Genomic DNA, 17,298 nt, shown 5'->3' with positions numbered 1-17,298 from the left:
GTCCCCTTGGGATACCTGCGAGACGCGGCGGCTAGTGCTTATAGGGGGGCGAGAGTCGGACAAGGCTAGAAATGTCTGGTCAACCGACCAGTCAGGTGTGCTGGATCTATCAGACCACAATTGTTCACCCATACTCACTCGGTGATTCGTTGTTTACCATAAAGGCGGCTGCGGATGCATGATGTGGTGCGATGTAACGAAAATCGGTGTACACTGGATTGTGTACATAAGTACGGAGGTACAGAATGTGGGAAAAAAACAGAACAGAGCAAATGTGGTTTTCGCCTTACTCCGTACTCCATCCCCAAACTCACGATCTAGAATAGAAACCTGACAGCTGCCAGTCGATCTATCGTAGGGAGATAGCTACCGAGACCTACCCCCCCCCCTCTGGAGAACATCGCCCCTCTTTCCCCAGCGGGTTAGCAACTCCATAGTAGCTCTTCCTACTCCGTAGCAACCCCTGGAGATAAAACTAGCGAAAAAAAACTGGCCGATCGGCGTTGGGCCAGTGACCAGGAACCAAGTGATCGGGCTCAGCCCCCTGCACGCAAGACCAAGACTAAAATTGAGTCTGGGCTCAGCTCCGGCCATGTTAAAGGATGCCCCATTTATTTCCCCCGAAGGATTGCGGAACCCACTTTGCGCTGCAGCCACTCGAGTCGCTAGCCCGATCTTCATCAATTCTCGTCACGCGGAAGCCATCCGCGCTAACGCCGTTCGGCGGGTCGAGGTAAATTGAAATTGAAATTGAATCGATGTCAAGATTCGGGCCCCATTCACTGAGGTACGGAGTACACACTCCGGTCTCCCCACCGCTGGTGGACTCTCGCCCCGTTCATGCACGCGATCACTGGTGAGGCTTCAGGGAAGCTAGTGCTGCGGATTTGCCTTCCACGCTTCCGGATGGGGATCATCGTGCTGAGGTGTCATATTTTTGGCCCGCTGTATGTACTGAAGAGACATGCTTTTGCTTTTGCTTTCTGACAATTCGTTTTGGTCTTTTTTATATCATTTTTTGGGCGGGAAATGGTATTTGAGGAGTTGAGTCCAAAAAGACAATTAGCCGCTTAATGGCTGCCGTCTTTCTGTTGGGTCTCAATGCCTCATAGATCACTGTGCCACGGGTACACCTGATGTCAAAATTGACAATTTACTCTAGAGGTTGATTTTTCTTTCCCTTCGATAGTCAATGGAATCTTCGGAGTGACGTAAGGGTAGTCGGTACTCGGTTCTATGATCATCGTATTCCTCCGATCTAACGGGCCCGAACTCAAGCCGAACCTCCTGAGGCTAGCTAACTCGTCAGCTCTTGACTTGTTAGCTGTTATCTGCTCGCTCAGAGATAGTCGGTCACTAGCGAGTTTCTCCTCGTTGGTAATTTCCTCATCCCAGCGCCATGGAAACGAGCATCGTCGCAGACTGGGCCCACGCTGTGCCAAATCCACAAATCTAATCCACTTTCTATGGCGGGTCAGGTCCTAAGGACCGGTAAGGAACCACTCCAGCTCATAGTGGCATCCACTGACTCTAGTGGAGGAGTCATTGTCCCCCCCCCTGTTATGTATCCTTCCCAACGGTCACCAACGGTGTCCGCCTCCCCGTGTCGGTCTCGGCAAAAGGGACAATGAGGCATGCATAACATGGAATTTCTTCAGGCCTTGCTGGAAAGAAGTATGTACCTTAGTGTGCCTCGCACAGAGTTTAATCGCAATGCCCGGCATTGCATATATCTGTAGCAAAAATGCAGGCTCGGGCGAACTAGAGAGTCATTGGTAATTAGGACGAGGCAAGTCTGTACAACGAACGTGTTGCGTTTTAGGTTTGCTTTGTTGTACCCATTATTCGTTTTCTTAACTCCATTCCCTTCTTCGGTAATTTTTCAAGCGAATTTCTTTTTATTTTACATTCCTTTCCCCTTTCGTCGACTGGATATGCCTCTGATTTCGGTTAGCTTCTCCTCCAAGAGCCAAACCCTCGGAAAATGGCAGGACCCCTGGTGAAAAATGAGTCGTTCCTCTCTGCGTCATGGATCTAATCCTGACATGATAGCCATGGACATACTCCTTACTACTCCCATTCCCCGCCCCAAAGCGTCATCTTCTCCACTAGTCCCTTGTCCATGTCCACGGTGACGGCACCCGCGCACTTGCAGCTCCCCAGTCGCCTCTCGGCCGGTGATTCGCGCCCTCCGGCGATCGCTAGGAAAATGAAAGATGGCATGGCCCATAGCATAGCCATCACTCCATCACGCCAGGTGGAGACAGTACTCGAAATTAGCTCGGTCTGGGCGAAAATTGACTGACTGGCATCGCCCAGGACGATCCATTGATCCACGATCCCACGAGGCACTCGAGAACTGGAACCGTCCTAGGAGATCCTGCCCAACGCTATCCGACAGGCTGGGTCGGACAGACACAGACACCTGGGCAACTCTGTCTTAGCCCGCCCCCCCCGGAAGGTGATGGATCATGCCCCCCCCCTCTCCCTCGCACACCGCTGAATCTCAACGGCTCTACAAAAGCTCCATTTTCTTTCTCGCCTTCTTCTCACCCCCCCTCCCCTTTCCTTAGCTTTGACCCCTTTGCTAAATGGGGACTCGGATCGCTTCCGTTGTGCATACACATGGTTGATCTACTCCTCACTCTAAACTCGGTGGGAAAGATTATCCCTTTAGTTTTGACTTCTCTACCATCTCTCTTAACATAAGCCTCGAAGTTCGAATTGAATCGCAAACCTCGACCCAATCGTTTGCTGGCAATTGGGTTGAAACTTTCTCTTTACGCTTGTCGTCTTCGACATTGATAGCTTGCTTCCTGCCCGGCTAGCTTGGGCTCTCAACAACCTCTTATTCATTCCCAACCTTCACCGTGGCTACCCTGGGCATCAGCGTATTGACTGCGCCTTACCCGAGGTCGCTGCACTCGCCAAAGCTGTCGCATTTTCCAGCGGACCATCAATTTCCGAACTCCTCCCTCTCTCACACTCGTGAGACCCCCAGTGATTCAGAGAGAGGGGGGACTTGGTCATGCCCTAACCCCCAGGACCGCAACCGAGCTACGTCTATGTCGCAGGACCCTCTGCGTGCAGGTCCATTGTCCGAAGACTCACAGGATGCTCGCAGTGGGACTGAAGACTATGGACCTGGCAGTCGTCATTCTTCACGTCGTCCGCCTTTGCGCGCTCGTCCACAGTCCTGGCACCCATATGGGCCAGTTGAGCCACCACTCGACTCAGCCCGGTCCATTGGTGTTCACTCCATCTTGAACCATCCAGCGCAGGCAACTGATATGAAGGGAGTTCGTGAGCCATTGAACTTACCGGCACCTTCGTCACCGCGACCACGCCAAGGGTCTTCGCCTGTTCCTCGAAATCTGCATGGGCTGCAGCCATTGTCCCCCAGATCTCATTCGCGGCCATTAATGAATCCTACTTCGCCATCTGCACGATTCGTCAGCGGTAGTGGTAGAGCATCCGGACAATCCAGTGTCTCGCACTCGCCATTGGTGACACATGAACCACCTCTGAATGCTCGCCACCCGCCTTCCAGCTCACCTCTACCACTTGAATCAGCCCTTCGACCCATCAGCTCGCTCCCAGTTACCCAATCCGCAACTTCAGCAGCACTTCACTCAACCACGAGCATCCATTCTCGAAGAACTAGCTCTGGGCCTGGTTTCCTGAGCACGCCAAACTCCCAAGAAACAAGCCCTGTTCCACCACAGTCTACATTTGGTCCTTATGGCATTTCACCGGCCCTTTCAAATGCATCAATGCCCCCCAGTGTACAGCCCTATTCAGCACCAGCGCCTTACACGGCCACAGCAACAGCGGGACCGCTTGTGAAAGAAGAACCAACGACTCAAAGCACAAGCCTCTCTTCGTCATTAATCCCGTGTCTGTTAGATCTAAAGTCGGGCTCGTCCAGCCAAGCAGAGAAGCGGAAAGCAAACAGCGATGCTTCACGACGTTTCCGAAATCGCAAGCGCAACGAGATGCAGCTCGAGCAACGCCTAACTTCACAACAAGACGAGATCCAGCGACACACAGACGCCCTCCGTCGTCAAGCTGACGAGATTCGCGCTTTGGTTCAACAACGAGATCACTACCGCTCTGAACGGGACTTTTTCCGTGACTACGCCGGCCGCTCAATGTCTCTCAACGCTTTGCCTCCACGTCCCTCCTCACCAGGCCTACACATTGACGCCGGGGCCTGGTCTGCAGATGCATCTCGCCCTGCCCCCCACAGTACCCGTACAGCCGGCGCAGGCGCCAAGGATGCTTGATACAGGTCGACCGCAGGCTAGTTGGCCCGGAAGCCCTGCATCGTATTCCCCTGCCCCGCCTGCAGGCAGGAATCTTGTGCCATCGGGTCCACCGCCTGTCTCTGGAACGCCTCTACCTCCATTTCAAGCTTGGTCTCGACCATAACAACGTTCAGTGGATTCAAAATAGGCGTCTTGTCTTTTTTATCTTTTCCTTTTTTGTTGAGTCTCTTTTGTTGATTTCCTATATGTCATAATGTCCATACACAAGGGATCTCGGCCACTGGTGGCCGCGAGCAGGTGGAGCATGATCGGATTAGCGGTGCCATTTACAAAAGCGCTTGGGTTGTATTGGTATTTTGCATTGTCTGACCTCTTTTGCTGCTGGTATTGTTAGAGGTATTTGCCTTTCTAACCTGTTTTTTTTTCCCCTTTCTGTTTATTCCCATCCTGTCTCTCTTGCCTGCTTCTCGGTTCGGCTACATTCTATATCCCATCCCATCTATCTGGAGTTATTTGCACAAATTGGTGTTTTACCTTTCCCGGTCTGCAAATTCCCTACCCTCTGTCCTGGTCCACTTTACCTCGTTTACATAGTTCTCCGGTGTCTGGTTTTGCGGTGATACCTCAATTGGCGACATTGAAAAGATTGACATTATTATTACCATCTATCATCTTTCTCATCCCTTTCTTCGTGCCTGTTTTATTAAGGACCACGTCTTGCTCGATTCGGTGCATTCGTGGCTTGAAATGTGACTCCGCTATAGAACTGAGATTTAAAAATTGAGAAAAGTGTCATCCAAGTTGCCCCTGCAACCATTCCCAATCCCTGGAGTCGGGTCGGGTCGTTTTATCTGTCATCTGTCATCTATCCATTGACCAAAGTACCACCCGAAAGTCAGAATGAACAAGAGAGAGGGGAAAGCTAACTCACGAAGACTAAATTTACATCGCAATTATGGAGTCTGTCTCCGCAAACTATAACGGCTAGCCTTATTCCACTTGTGCATCTGTATTGTTGATCATTCTAGGTGGATTTGTGGAATCAGGAGAAAGGTAAAAAATCGAGAAAGAGTGGAATTGATTTTCATGATCTACCGTGACAGCTCGCCCGCGCAGCCCGGATGTCATCGTTAAAGCAAGACATGCATTAGCTTACTTTTATCGGCGGATGCTATTTCCACGTACGCTCTCGATCATGTAGGCTGTCACTTTATCTACACCGCAGCGGGGCGGGGCTAGGGGTTTCTCGGATCTGCCGCGATCCATTGGCACGGGTACATGCTCGTACATACTTTTGTGGAGTGCCAGGCCCATCTATTGTGGGATGGGGCACAGGCACAGGTCGTACTTCTGTCCACAACACCCCTTGCTTAGTGCGGATTTCGAAGGATCAATTGTAGAGGTGAATTCGCGCAAGATCGCACCAATCAATATTTGCATGATTCGAATGATTTCATGGGCTCAATCTTTTGATTGCTGCAGCGCGAATAAATTTACCCAGTAACTTCTCAAATAGTATGTTTCTTTTTTCCAAGGTTCCTTTGCTGGTGGCGCGCATATTGCGCTTGTGGCGGTGGGTCTTGCTTGAGGTTGTTCGTGCATGAATCTAGGCGACTAGTGAAATAGATTGTGGAGTAATGCTAGGGCTGGGCTGCGAAGGATCTGAGTATTTCCCATAGCTTATCGAGCAGGATATCATACTAGGTTCTCGATTAACCATCACCGTTGCGTTGCAGGATGCGTGCATAAGCGCCTGTGGCATGTTGCTCATCTTTCTCTTTATCGGATATCTTTTCCCAACAACATGAAACGCCCCGTTTTTCACCTCGATCTATACACAATGTACGAAATCAAAGTATTGATTTCGATTGGTATGCGTGGGCACCGCATAAGCTATTGAAAGCAAGAAGGGCTAGATCCGACCCGGTAGCATGCCCAGGTGGGGCTGGGTCTTTCTTTCTTTCACTCGATATCCTTTGCATCCCCATCCGCTTATTTCCCATCGTTTCCTGTGCAGACGATCATATGCACAAGATCGGTTTTCCCGCAGCGAAGTAAGCAACCTTGAAATCCACAAGCAAGCATGGTGCAATGTTGGCTCCGAGCCTCGTCTATTCCATCATCCACTTCGCCCCAGTACATCGGCTCTTTAGTATGCATATTCTAATCAGGCTTCCCATTCACTAGCATAGCTGTCCCCGGAGTGAATATCAGGGACTCAGGAGGCTACAGTCTCCCCTTCAAATTGCTAATATTATATATCATCACCTGTGGATGCGGTATTCTCGTTCTTCTGATTTTAGATATATAGCACTGATATCCGTCGGGCTCGATGGAAGCTCTATCGGGATGCATAGGAATCTCTGTTTGCATTTTCAACAATCGCTGGCATCCCACTTAGCATAGAATTCTGCATTTGCGGAGCATTCATTTCAGTAAGTTTCTTCCTGGAAGAATATTCCAGGTAGAACTTGAAGCACACATGATCTTGGAAATAAAAGCATGGTAGCCTGTCCAGGTGAGGACTACCCCATTTTTCGATAAAAACCCTGGAATCGATCATCTGGGCATGATGGGGGAGATTTTAAGTTCTTCAAAACTGCCTGGGGTACCTAATTAGTACCTAGGTAAGGTATTCTAGTTTCGAGGGGGTAATATACAGGCACGTACTTTGTTTGTTTCCGAACCTTGGAAGGAACGAATTTGAACGAACGATACTAACACTAGTAGTACTGCTAGTAGGCATAAAGTCAATGGTTGTCGTACTAGGAAACTTGCGATTCAACTCGCTCTGAAAGTCGAAGATGTCTTAAATGGTAACCTTGATCACTCTTCGCCGCGGAGAGAAAATTAAATTTGGATCAAGGAGCCAGCTGTCTTCGTTCTTCGTTCTACCGGAATAGCGATGAAGATGATAAAGCGGGTTGGTGGAATCAAGATTTCTCGATTTCAAAAGGAATTCGTTATTGAGAATGGCATGACCCCCGAGCCGGGAAATCTAGTGAGGGATTGAGATGAGAACTCGAAGAGACCTCAATAGAATATAAATTTGGTAACCAACTACTACAACCACTACAACTTGAACCAGTTAGTCTGTACTACAGTAAGTAGTATATGCTACGGAAGGTGGCGCCCTGGATATCAGAAGCAAAATCCGCCTTAACGGCCACTGGCACAATACGCGGGTCTCCAAATATTTATCTTTGATGAACTCGAAACTTGAAAAAAGAGGCTTTGTGCCTTGTAGAGACGATTTTGTTTGATGGGTACTTGTAGTAGTACAAACCTGGCTTAGTCATTTTTATTTCTGAAGATCGGCCAACGGTTGACCGCTTCCCCACAAAACGAACTAATGTCAGCGATGCCCCTTAATTTAAACATCGGATGCTGCATCGATTCGAGATTGAAATGATATACAAGAGAGCGGTGATCGCGGTAAGTTGAATAAATACTATCGCAAGATGATACCGAACTCTTGGCTGCGTCGCGGGAGCTGTTTTGGGTAACAAGAGCCTTGGACGGTATTTCTCTAGGAAAGCGGTGGGTCTCTGTGCGAGGAACATCTTGGTCTGTACGCAGGTGCCCAGGTGGGATGACTCCGCAGATTCGGATTGGACTGGCACTGGGCCTGGGACTTGGGCTGAGACTCGAGATAGACTCGACAGGAGGTGTTGAAGTAGACTAAAATAACCGAGATACAGACTAACAACTAGCTCTCTGGAAAACGTAACCAACGTCGCTAATCTAGGTAGCCTAAATAGAGTGCTTTGTCGACGAAGAAGTATCGAGTACATTAATCTCCACCTGAAACAGAGCTAAAATGTTAGCAAATGGGGCGAATTGACAAGTAGTCAGTACTTACCATGCCACGTGCCTTAAACCTGCTAGGAACTATTTGATCAGCCAATCAGAGGACGGGTTGGCCTCACGGGCTCATCGGGCATGAGGAATAAGCGTCGTCAACCACAGCGGAACTTCTGGAGGAAGGGAAGTTCCTGCGTGTAATTGCAATCATTTGATATTATCCACTATTTTGAGCTGGTATTTAAGTTCGTCTATCCCATCCCATCTCTGATAACCTTTCGATAGATAGCGAGACATTCACTGAACTAGATTCCCACCTCACCTATCCACGGCATCTGCGTCCAGACAGGGATGCACATGAAAAATGGCGGGGCACGACAAAAAAGCACAAGAACCGCAACCCGAAGAACAAAGTCTTCTGGGAACTGCCATCGATGACCAACAGCCAAGAAAACCTTGTCTGGCTGCCAAATGGCGGGTCACCTCCATCGTTTCTCTAATGACCATCGCGGTTTTCCTTCTGACTTACTTGGCCGTTGGGTATGGATCCCCCGGGTGCAGGTCCATGGAATTTAAATCAATGTCTGATATTGGAGCAAATCTCTCTTCCAGAGTCGGGAAACATCATCACCGTCGTGCCGAGTCTTGTGACGGCGTAGACGGATATGAATGCTTCACCGATATTTCTCACCGCTGGGGCCAATACTCCCCATACTTCTCAGTTGAGGAGGACAGCGTCTCAAACTCCGTGCCTGACAGATGCGAGGTCACTTTCGTCCAAGTCTTATCTCGACACGGCGCTCGGTATCCAACGGCTTCAAAGAGCTCAAAGTATGCCGAGTTGATCAAGACCATTCAGGCCAACGCCACCGCATACCACGGAAAAACCGCCTTTCTCAAGTCCTACAACTACACCATGGGCAGCGACGACTTGACCTCTTTCGGCGAGCGTCAAATGGTCAACTCCGGCATCAAGTTTTATGAACGATATGCCGCCCTAGCGCGGGATCACATCCCATTTGTTCGCTCATCAGGCTCATCGCGTGTTATCGAATCCGGCAAATACTTTATACAGGGACTCCAACAAACCAAAGCAAAGGATGCCAGAGCTGAATCCAACCAGGCTTCCGCAACCATCAATGTTGTCATTTCCGAAGACGCAGGATCAAACAATACCCTCAACCACAATACCTGCCCAGCCTTCGAAGCAAGCGAGCTCGGCGACGATATCGAAGACGCATACACAAAGCAGATCACCCCCTCAATTGCTGTACGCCTGGAGAAGAATCTACCGGGTGTATCTCTAACCGATGACCAAGTCATCTATCTAATGGACATGTGCCCCTTCGACACCATCTCCACCACAGAAGACGGAAGCATCCTCTCCCCTTTCTGCAACCTATTCACCTCCTCCGAATGGAGCCAATACAACTATCTCCAATCACTAGGCAAGTATTACGGCTACGGCGCCGGAAATCCCCTCGGCCCCAGCCAAGGAGTTGGTTTCGTGAACGAATTGATCGCGAGAATGACACACACGCCCGTGCATGACTCGACGACCACGAACCGCACCCTCGACGCACCGGGCGCTGCTTCTTTCCCGGTCAACAAGGCCATTTACGCCGATTTTACCCATGATAATGGTATGATTCCGATCTTTTTCGCCTTGGGTTTGTATAATGGTACCGCGCCGCTTTCGACTGAACATGTTCAGTCGGCCGCTGGGTCGGGTGGGTACTCTGCTGCTTGGGCTGTACCGCTTGGTGCGCGGGCTTATTTTGAGATGATGAGCTGTCGTGGTGAGGCTGAGCCTTTGGTTCGGGCTATTGTTAATGATCGTGTTGTGCCGTTGCATGGGTGCGCCGCTGATGGGCTGGGGAGGTGTCGGAGAAGTGACTTTGTGAAGGCGCTTAGTTTTGCGAGGGCTGGGGGTGATTGGAATGCCTGCTATGCGTGATTGATTGAGGCTTGATACCCGTTATAAGAGTCTGTTTTTTATTTTGCTTTCTTTGCTGGGCTCGGCTTATACGAGCTGATGAGCAGTCTACGGATGATATCTTGATTTGGAACTTTCACACCCATCCTCACATCTAACTATGAATCGCTGGGAACAAGTTTGTAAGGATATTTCGGATTATTGGTTCTCTTTTTATTTCTTTTACCGGTATTTCTTTGGCCTCCATGGCTGTTGATTGCCCTCTTCCTAGGTTGGATTGGAACTGCTGGGGCTTGCTATTTTGAGCCTGAGATACCACTGCTACCAAGTACCCGACGTTATTTATGCAAAGTAATCATATTCCAAGGTTGTAGTTTCACGATTGGAATTTGAACTGAACTCTGGTATTCTAGTGCGTCCAATGTCTGACATCCAATTGGGCAATACCAGTTGTTTGTTGACTCATACCTAGGTACTTGTAGTTGTACTGGTATTTCAAGGTTGCCCAAAGCATACCTAGGTATTGTTGGACAGAGACTCGGAGTCTCCGCTTAAATCAAACCTTTGTCATAAGAAAGTTTAATCCTTGAATTTTCAATTGCAAACAGCCACCAACGCCCAAGATTTCTTATGCACAAATGTTAAAAGAGATGTACTCCCCATTTAATTTCAACCCATGCCTTTTGCTTAAGGCGATTCCGTCGTATTTATAGCCCTATTCTCGTGTCCATTCCCATATCCATTCCCATTTCCATTCTGATATCCATTCTGATATCCATTCTGATATCCATTTGAAACCTGCCCTCGCTCATTTTGCCACCTCCCAGTTAGAACCCACGTCTCCCAAAGCCGCTCCTGACCCCTCCTGACATGAACGCCATCGTCACCTAACTCATCCGCCGATAACCACTGGACTTTTGACGAGGAAGAGTGTGGTGGGAGCGGAACAGGTTCGATGATTTCCGCGTCGTTGGAAATAAAGCTTTTGTCGTACCGAATTTGCCTCAACTCGAGGCGATCTAGACGTTGCATTTCGTGGCGTAGGACGTTCAGTACCGAGGCCCATTTTCCAGCTCGAAGGGAGATCAATGCTAGGTGAAGAGCACGGAGGTGTGCGTGGTGGCGACGGAGCAGTAAAATGAGATCCTCGGGGGTAAGGTACCAGCCTTGCAGACTAAGCATACGGAGGGTTTTCCAATGAAAGCCGTGGAATATTGTGTCGAGAGTGATGGAGAAGGGGTGTTCTGGGAGAAAGCCAATGTGGATTGCGACGAGGTTTTTTGCTTCAAGGAAAAAGTTTTTAAAAACATCTGACAGTTCCGTCATTATGGGCGAAATGTCTGATTCGCAGTGGAAGTTAATGTCGAGACTTGTGATCCGGGGTCCCACAGCAGCGAGGGCTGTCGAGGGAACATGGAGAAGTTGGAGGGTTGCTTCAGGGTTAATTTGGTGCCCTATGAAGCGGATAGATGTCCGTTGGGACTCTACTAGTGAAATTCCGAGGTTTCTTATTGCACGTGCACATGCATATTCAAAGCTAAAGTGAGTAGTATCTTGGGAATTGGCAGTCTCATTTATGAGGTCGTAATCGTCGACGAAATCAAGCAGTATTTCATCTGCTCCATCTTGCACACGGAGGAGTTTGAGTTGTTGAAGTGCGGAGAACGAGGCGATCGCCGTGCGAAGCTGTGATAGATCGGTACCATTGCTGACCAGGTCTATTTGCTCTCGTAGACGACCACGATGTACTTTTGCGAGGGCTGGATGTTTCGTGCCGAACGAGTGAAGCATCGGCGCCAGGCCTATTGATTTTCACAGGTGGTCAGTTTGCGCATGTCCCTCGGAGATGGAAGAAAGGGATATTGGGAGGTGAGCCAGAGTTTACCATTGCCTTGATAGAAAGGTCGCACCAGATAGGTCATGGATTTGACATAGCAGGCCAACTGCATCTGGAGAAGCTCGTCCAGCCGTCGAAATCCCTTCTCAGAGAAGCGCAGGTTGAAGTGCGAAAACTTGCGCGGGGTGGCGATCCGCATGAATCGGGTACAAACGAGTCGGAATCGATCGAGATCCGAAGTTTCTCCAAACCCAAATGATTGACGATTCTTATAGCTGCCGCGATTTATTGCACGGACTCCAGGCTCGGGTTTAGATTGAGATAGCACCAGGAAATACAACACTTCGCTCAGTAGCTCATCGGGAAGATCGTGAATGTGACGGAAATGGGCCATGATCGGCGCGCGCAGCCGTCAATCCGGCAGCTTTTGAAGGGTGACAGCAACATGGAAGATGGGAGAAAAAAAAACAAGAAAGGCGAGCAAGGGCAGCCAGCCGGGTCTTTTACAGACCGAGAAGGTCAAGGAGGAGTTCACCAGGGGGTGTGTGGACGGGCGCTCGACGGAGGGGGGGGAGAACTGGGCGCTATAAACAGAACAAGCTCTCGAAGCCAGTAGACTCGTCGAACCCCAGAGTGACTTGTCTCACCATGCGGATTTGGGTCCTAGTGATAGCGCGCGACCGGGATGATCACCTCGACCCTAGCGTGCATTTCGGTGGACAGAGCCAGGGCCATCGTGATCTGGTCGGCCCCATTGGCGAGAGGCAGTCCAAACAATCACATGATTTTTGAGGGCTGCGGCCAGCCAGCACCAACAGCGCGAACCTGCAGCAAAGGAGGACGAAGCTGAACAAGTGAGTGGTGGTGGGGGAGAGTTGAGATGGTCGAGCCAATGCAGGCCCCGCTCCTTTTGTCACATCTGCAGAGTGACGGAGCTCGCGTGTGGTGGAGTCAAGGGGATTGGGTGAAATTGGCCGATTTCTGAATGCCCCCCCTCCTACTACTGTACATATCTACAAGCATTCCCCAGGACCTATAGGCTGGGGATGAGGATAATAGCGGGAGACAAGAAACATGCACTTCGAATCACCCCGCCCCTTCGCATCTCATCCCATGCCCTCCCCTCCCCTCTTTTGTGAGAGACTCCTGTCCATTGGAAAGTATTCCTTTACGCCCCTCTCAGACCTTGGCCAGATTCATGCGCCGCCGTCTGATGTCTGTGCTGCTGATCTTTCCGTCAAAGTTGTTACCGGTGACGTCCGTGGCCTCTCCAGCCTGAAGCACGTCCACCTCGAAGATGGCCAGACTCTTCCATCCCTTTTTGTTCCGTTCGGCATTGACAGCTGCTCCTCCAGATGAGGTTTCTTTAGACACCACAAGCGCTGTGAGATTCTCCTCCGTAATGGTGGGCCCGAATGGATCCCAGATCTCCGTGAACTTGAAGGAAAGATTGGATTGCACTGTTACCACCACAAAGTTCCCGTTGGGGCCAGGTGCAGTGGTGCGATCGAGGCGCGGGGTGGCATTCCCCGAGCTGGACATGATGGCTCGAAGGAAAGCAGCGGTGTTTTGGAAACGGTCCTCCCAGCTCTCGAGATAGTCTGCATACTTTTTATTTACCAGGAGTGCGTCACCAGTCACACCTGCAGCCAGGATTCTTTGTTGATGCTTGTCTGCGGGGGTTGCCGGTTCCAAGGAGAGAGCAAGCGCTGTTAATAGAAGCTTGTGACCGAGGTGAAGGTGATCAAATGTTCCCCCCACGATCACTGAATAATGAGGGGTTGTGGCCGCGGGTTCCGGGATCAAAAGCGGGTCTGGGACTACCCAGCTCGAGTTGCTAGACACTGCCTGTAGCGAGGACTCGAGGTGGCTCCCGACCTGACTTTCAATAATATGGGCGAAAGAAGTGGCTAATGTTTTGCCAGCTTCGATGTCGGGATACCACAGATGATCCCACCGTCGGCCCGAGGTTGCCAATGAATGCAAGCCAAAGACTGGCCCGAACCCCAAGTCGCCAACACTCGCCTGAGAAGAAAGCGCATCGGGGGCAGTTGAGGGATCAAGAAACAGGACGCGGGTATCAATTCCACCGGGAGAATCCAATTCGACATCTCGAGCTGCAGCGGTAGCACCCACAAGAGTATATATGCTGGTGAGGTACTGCTGGAGTTGGGCGAAGACCTTCCCAATGGGCCTGCACGATGGAGATTGAAGGTCCGGGATGGCCAATACAATATCGAGGGTAGCGATACGCGTAGAACCCTTGATGGGCTCGGAGAGCTTCAACAGAACATCCGAAATAGCTGGCCCGAATACTTCCTTCACTTTTCCGAACGAGAAGGCTGGAGGCGGGGGAAGCAATAGTAGCGCCGAGGTCGAATCGGAAGACATGACGGGGGATACACTTTGCAAAGGTCACTTTGCAGTTGAAGAGGCAATGTGAGTGTAAATATATTACAATAATGCTGTGAAATGAGAATGTCAATGTGTTTTAATGGGTGTAAGAGAGGGTAGGTCGAGTAAAGTAGAGTAGCTGTTCTCATGTCAACACTAAAAATGAAAGTGGCCCGTGATTGCTGACTCATCCGGGGCAGTTCCCCCAGCTGCGACTGTCTCAAAACTCCCTCGACAATTCGATTCCAAACACACACAAGACCAGGCTGGATTGTTCGCCTGTCTCGTCTTTTCTTTCATATCCTCATTTCTCTCCCCTCAATTTGGTGCTTCTCGTCCAATCTAACCATCTTCCATCCTCGGGGGAGTGGAGCTCTTACGGAGCCCCATCCATTTGCCTTGTAAGGGCACCTCCGCATCATGTCCAACCCAGCCTCCTACGATTCGAATCGGCGATCGGCCATATTTGGTCGTACCCCTGAGGAGCTGCATATTCCCTCGACTGGGTTGATCAATCCAAATCTATCGCGTCAGCCCCTGTCACAAGACTACCCCACTACGCCCGATGCAAGCGCCGCCGCCCAAGTGCCCTCGATCAACGTCCACTCCTCGCAGTCGCAGCAACACCAGCTGCAGCAGCCGCCGCAGTACGGCGGAAACCCTGGAAATTCCAGCAGCGCGCTTCCAGGATCTCTCACACCTGGAAATCAACACCGTCCGCCCGCAGTCTCGACCAATACCGCTCCATCCGTCATTCCCACCCTTCAGCACCAGTCGCCCGCACAACAGGCCAGCCATCGAACAAGCATGATCAACTCGCACGCTCACTCGCGATCCAGCCCCGCCGGTTTCGATCAGTCAGTATACAAGCAGCACGGTGGCATGGAAGGCTCCAAATATCCGTCCTCGCCTGGCGGATACGCCCCCCAGACCCCGCAGGGCTCCAAGTATTCGCCGCTGGGATTGGCCGATATTCGACCTCCCGGGGAACACTTGCTGGGTGATTCTCTGATGAGCCCTGGATCGCTCCCTTATAATGGAGAAACCCAGGTACCGACCAACAGCAACTACGTGGCACCATGGCCTATATATGCGGTTGATTGGTGCAAATGGCCCATGACGGGAAGCTCCAGTTCCTTTGGAGGCAAATTAGCTCTCGGGAGTTATTTAGAAGACAACCATAACTATGTGCGATCGCCTTCATGATGAATTCCTTCCTCGTCTGCAAGCTCTAACATCTTTGCAGATCCAAATTATCGACACACATTGGACACAACCGGATCCCGATACCCCGGATGCGCAAGCGGGTGAAATCAAGCTCGAATATGTCAAGACCGCCGAGGCGACTCACTCTTATCCCGTGACCCGTATCCTCTGGGAACCTCCATCATCACAAAAGCAATCAACCGATTTATTGGCCACGTCGGGCGACCACCTCCGTCTATGGTCCCTTCCTAGCGCCCAACCCTTGCAGAGCTCCAATTCCATCACACGACCTACCAATCAACGAGAAGCACCCCTTTCCAAGCTCTCCCCACTCGCTCTCCTGTCGAATTCCAAATCTCCTGAGCATACGGCCCCTATTACCTCGCTTGACTGGAACACAATTTCCCCCAGCTTGATCATCACCTCGAGTATTGATACCACGTGTACCATCTGGGACATTCCGACCTTGACAGCGAAAACGCAGTTGATTGCCCACGACAAGGAGGTTTATGACGTTCGCTTCTGTGCAAACAGTGTCGATGTCTTCGTCAGCTGTGGTGCCGATGGCAGCGTCCGCATGTTTGATTTGCGAAGCCTCGAGCACAGCACCATCATTTATGAGCCAACAGATAAGACAGAAAAGCGTAAGTAGATCCGGATAGCTCATACTGAACTACCATACTGATGTATTTTAGCTGTGATGAGTCCTGGCAACTCTAGCCCATCTGGCCCATCATCATCCGGGCTGTTCCCTCCTCCTTTGTTGAGGATCGCAGGTATGTGCCCTTCTATCCACCGATTTCGTATAGCGATTTTCTCACGCATCTTCTAGCATCCCCGCACGATGCGCATCTCCTGGCCACATTCTCCTCGGAATCGAATGTGGTCCGCGTTCTGGATGTACGCCAGCCCGGCCAAGCGCTTCTCGAACTAAAGGGCCACTCCGCTCCCCTCAACTGCGTCGAGTGGTCACCAAATCGACGGGGTATATTGGCTTCTGGCGGCGACGATAGTCTCGTTCTCATCTGGGATCTCATCAACCAACAGAATGCCGCACCCATTCCTCCTCCCACACAGACTCCCGGGACACCAGCCACCCCGTCCGAGCGCGGACCGGCTGCCGCTTGGCAATGTGATTACGAAGTCTCTAATATCAGTTGGTCCCCACAAAGCGGAACCAACCCATCCGGCAGCCCACGGGAATGGCTTGGAGTTTGCGGTGGACGCGGTATCTGGGGTGTATCTCTATAAAGGCCGAGCACCGGAGAGCGATAACCCCCAACCCTAAAGAGAAATAAAGAGAAGAGGGGAAAAGTTTCTGCCAGGAGAGCTCTGCTGCCTTTTTCTATTTCTTTCCATCCATGCCTGCCCATTATCATCATTGAAGGATTTGCGTTCTGTCATATCCGACTATGCATTAGATGGTTGTCTTTGTTGTTTTTTCCCTTTTTTTTTTTTTGATCGCCATCCATGCTCTTCTCTTGTTGCTCCGGCGGATGCATCATGTTGATTTTCCCCCTTTTCATTCCTGCTATCCAACCCATCTTATTTGGCCCTTCCCCCATTCGAAAATTCGTTATAGTTCTGTGTCGATTTTGTGGTGGTAGTGGAAGCCGGGGGAGCTGTGCTGAATCATCTGCTACTGATTTTTGGTATGAGTGAATGAATGAATGAATGATATACTGAAAATATTCTTGTTATCCCATGTCTATTCGTACAGTTGACCTGATCGTGAACGGAAAACATAATTATTTGGCCATCAAAATTGTACTGAAACACACTAAAGGTCATGACTCGTTATAACAAACTAATTATTAGATTCGTGATTGACAGGCAGACTCTCTCAGACCGAT

At 50.4% G+C, this 17,298-nt stretch overlaps 5 protein-coding genes across 5 annotated transcripts; 3 read left to right on the top strand and 2 right to left on the bottom strand.

The window, feature by feature from the left end:
* Nucleotides 1-3,065: 3,065 nt before the first annotated feature.
* N7533_013605 (uncharacterized protein) lies at nt 3,066-4,286 on the top strand (the record flags this gene model as incomplete). Its single annotated transcript, XM_057110255.1, has 1 exon — nt 3,066-4,286. The coding sequence occupies one exon, from the start codon at nt 3,066-3,068 to the stop codon at nt 4,284-4,286; it is 1,221 nt and encodes a 406-aa protein (XP_056952957.1).
* A 4,366-nt stretch (nt 4,287-8,652) lies between these two features.
* Nucleotides 8,653-10,029, top strand: N7533_013604 (histidine phosphatase family protein; the record flags this gene model as incomplete). The annotated part of the gene is made up of 1 exon (XM_057110254.1): nt 8,653-10,029. One exon carries the CDS (start codon nt 8,653-8,655, stop codon nt 10,027-10,029), a length of 1,377 nt encoding a protein of 458 aa, XP_056952956.1.
* Nucleotides 10,030-10,695: 666 nt separating this feature from the next.
* Nucleotides 10,696-12,239, bottom strand: N7533_013603 (F-box domain protein; the record flags this gene model as incomplete). Its single annotated transcript, XM_057110253.1, has 2 exons — nt 10,696-11,810; nt 11,894-12,239. The coding sequence occupies 2 exons, from the start codon at nt 12,237-12,239 to the stop codon at nt 10,696-10,698; spliced, it is 1,461 nt and encodes a 486-aa protein (XP_056952955.1).
* Nucleotides 12,240-13,024: 785 nt separating this feature from the next.
* N7533_013602 (putative pantetheine-phosphate adenylyltransferase) lies at nt 13,025-14,236 on the bottom strand (the record flags this gene model as incomplete). Its single annotated transcript, XM_057110252.1, has 1 exon — nt 13,025-14,236. One exon carries the CDS (start codon nt 14,234-14,236, stop codon nt 13,025-13,027), a length of 1,212 nt encoding a protein of 403 aa, XP_056952954.1.
* A 423-nt stretch (nt 14,237-14,659) lies between these two features.
* N7533_013601 (uncharacterized protein) lies at nt 14,660-16,696 on the top strand (the record flags this gene model as incomplete). Its single annotated transcript, XM_057110251.1, has 4 exons — nt 14,660-15,427; nt 15,486-16,089; nt 16,141-16,221; nt 16,278-16,696. 4 exons carry the CDS (start codon nt 14,660-14,662, stop codon nt 16,694-16,696), a joined length of 1,872 nt encoding a protein of 623 aa, XP_056952953.1.
* Between the last annotated feature and the right edge of the window lie 602 nt (nt 16,697-17,298).

The sequence above is a fragment of the Penicillium manginii genome (assembly GCF_028828005.1).
Source record: "Penicillium manginii strain IBT 31320 chromosome Unknown utg000011l:1.0-1395921.0:1.0-1396616.0, whole genome shotgun sequence".
NCBI lineage: Eukaryota > Fungi > Ascomycota > Eurotiomycetes > Eurotiales > Aspergillaceae > Penicillium > Penicillium manginii.
The sequence above is the reverse complement of the archived record's forward strand: the minus strand, read 5'-3'. Positions and strand labels throughout refer to the sequence as shown.